Source organism: Octopus bimaculoides, chromosome 13, assembly GCF_001194135.2.
Source record: "Octopus bimaculoides isolate UCB-OBI-ISO-001 chromosome 13, ASM119413v2, whole genome shotgun sequence".
NCBI classification, from domain to species: Eukaryota; Metazoa; Mollusca; class Cephalopoda; order Octopoda; family Octopodidae; genus Octopus; species Octopus bimaculoides.
The window spans coordinates 44,905,041-44,907,647 of NC_068993.1; the positions used below are offsets into that span (position 1 = coordinate 44,905,041).

The 2,607-nt window shown below is 37.2% G+C and overlaps 1 protein-coding gene across 3 annotated transcripts in view; it reads left to right on the top strand.

Moving 5' to 3' along the window:
* Positions 1-2,607, top strand: part of LOC106880692 (myotubularin-related protein 8) — a 223,581-nt gene that overhangs the window by 79,720 nt on the left and 141,254 nt on the right. The window contains exon 1 of one of the 3 annotated variants that reach the window (XM_014930771.2): positions 665-874. The exons of the other annotated variants lie outside the window; for them this stretch is intronic. Within the exon in view, the coding sequence (XP_014786257.1) occupies positions 848-874 (27 nt within the window). The 5' untranslated portion in view covers positions 665-847. Of the gene's footprint in view, positions 1-664; positions 875-2,607 lie in introns of those variants that run through there. 3 annotated transcript variants of the gene reach the window in all.

The following is a 2,607-nucleotide window of genomic DNA, read 5'->3' on the forward strand; positions in this document are numbered from 1 at the left end:
ACAAGGAAGATGGGGCTATGGGGGTCCACTCGAGTAAAATAGGGATCAAAGGGGATCCAGAGGCAAAAAATGGTTGAGAACCACTGGTCTGTGTGATTCACTAATACCATCTTCCCTCAAAATTGCTGACCTTATGCCTAAAATAGAAACAATTAATAAGAAACAATTAGGAGATTAATTAAGAAAAGAAGTGCCTTGCAGTATTTATTCTGACTCCTTGCACTCTGAGTTCAAATTCCATTGAGGTCATCCTTTCGGTGTTGATGAAATAAAGTACCAGTCAAGGAGTGGAGTTGGTGGTATTGACTACTTTGTCTCCCTTCAAAATTACTCTTCTTGTACCTAAGTTAGGAACAATTATTGTTGTTGTTGTCGTTTCTTTTAAAAGAATCACGCTATGAATCTTCTACAACTACTCTGAAATCTTTGTCTTTTATTTCGTCCTCGAATCCAGCTCAGTTTTCAAGTATAACAAACTTCTTAAAAAATAACAAGGAAGATGGGGGAAAAAAAAAAGCAAAAAGAAAATGATTAAAAAATAGAACAAACATATTATCAAAATCAATTAAATATCTAAATAAATAGCAAGAATAATACACAGCTAGCCTGATTAATTTCCTTGTTCTGACGGCTGTGTCTATATAATAGATATCCCTGCATTGCATGTTAACAGAAATGACTGTGCACATTGTGTTTGTGTTTAGGTTGTGTTTGTGGAGATGAGATGTGTGAGCTAGTGGTGTAGTGTTGCCGTCTCCACTGGACAAAAGACATGCACTAAGACCACACCAGAAGAGGAATTCGATTGCTTTTATTCCCCCGTTGACCACCGTTTGCCAATTGAATAATGTTTCTACAGGTCGAGGAGAAAAAGGTAAAGTAATGGCCACTCTTTCTCTGTTAAGGATATGGGTTTGGGGAGAATCCACTTCCAAATGTTGATACTAATAATGCCATTAACTAGCTGCCTACCTGCTTCTGATATGATTAGTTTTGTTTTTTCTTTTGTTTTCTGTTATTTTGTTGTTGCTGTTTTTTTTCTTTTCCTGCTGTTATTCTTTAATTATATCATGACCACTATTACTAATCTGTCCAATTTTTACCATATGTTACTTGGTTCCATGTATGTATAGCTTTTTATCCATGCATCTTTCTGTCTATCAATCCATTCATTTATCAGTCTATCTATTCATCATTCCATCTATCCGTCTGTCTGTCTCCTCTCTCTCTCTCTTTCTCTCTCTCTCTTTCTCTCTCTCTCTTTCTCTCTTTCTCTCTCTACCCTATCCATCTATCTCTGTCTATGTTTTTATTCATTTATCTTTTATAAATCATTACGTCTCTGCCTGTCTGTCTCTCTTTTACCCCCCCTCTCTATCCATTTGTTTATCTGTTTACCCATCCCATTCTCTATCCATCCATCTATGTCTCTGTCTATATCTCTTTGTCTGTGTCTCTATATTCTGTCTCTTTATCTGGCTTATTTTCCATTCATCCATTTATCCATCCATCCATCCATCCATCCATCGCTTTGGCTGTCTGTCTGCTTGTCTATCTATCTATTCTCCCCACTCCTATTTTGCAATATTTAATTACTTAGCAGGGTTGACTTGGAGGAGTAATTTACAAGACTTAGCAGTAATTTAGTGGGTGGTGGTCGGTCATGGCTTAATTAGCTAAATGTGATACAGTGCCTTGTTAATGCTGCTACTGTTTGTTGATGTGTTTGATAAACTATAAACAAACCTCTCTGCTTCGGTATGAACTGCTGTGTCTTGTGAGCAGTGTGGTGGAGTTTAATGTGGTTGCCTGCTTTTCTATATGGAAGAATGCCGCTGCCTTTCTGCATAAAAGAAGGGTCTTGTACTCAAGAAGGCAATCAATATTGCTATATGTGTGTGTGTGTGTGTATAAAAAAAGGAATTGAGTGACTCAGCTTTTACAGCTGTTAGGAAATGCAACAGCATGCATGTTTGCGTGTATGAGCTTAAACATAGACTGGTATTTGCTTGCACGCTGAAGTACGCATTTACATATGAAAACTATGATCACATAATACACATACACACACACACACAAACACGTATGGTCTTACATATAAGCTCATGGTGTATACATAAAAAGAAATACATATTTATGTAGAGTTCCTACTTCATGCATACAAATATGCATTACACCAGTCCATTACTCATATCATATAAACATGTATGTGCAATATTCATTGAAGTACATGTACAAATACATACTTACAGCCACAGGCATGGCTGTTTGGTTAGAAGTTTGCTTTGCAAATACGTCATTTGGAGTTCAATCCTTCTGTGTAGCACTTTGGGCAAATGCCTTCTGCTATAATGTCAGGTCAATTAATACTTTGTGAGTGAATTTGGTTGATGGATAACAAGTGGAAGCCCATTGAGTATGTATGTATGTATGTGTATATTTATGTATATATGTATACACACACACACACACACACACACACACACACACACACACACACACACACACACACACACACACACACATATATATATATAGGCATGGCTGTGTGGTAAGAAGCTTGCTTCCCAACCACATAGTTCTGGGTTCAGTCCCATTGCATGGCAC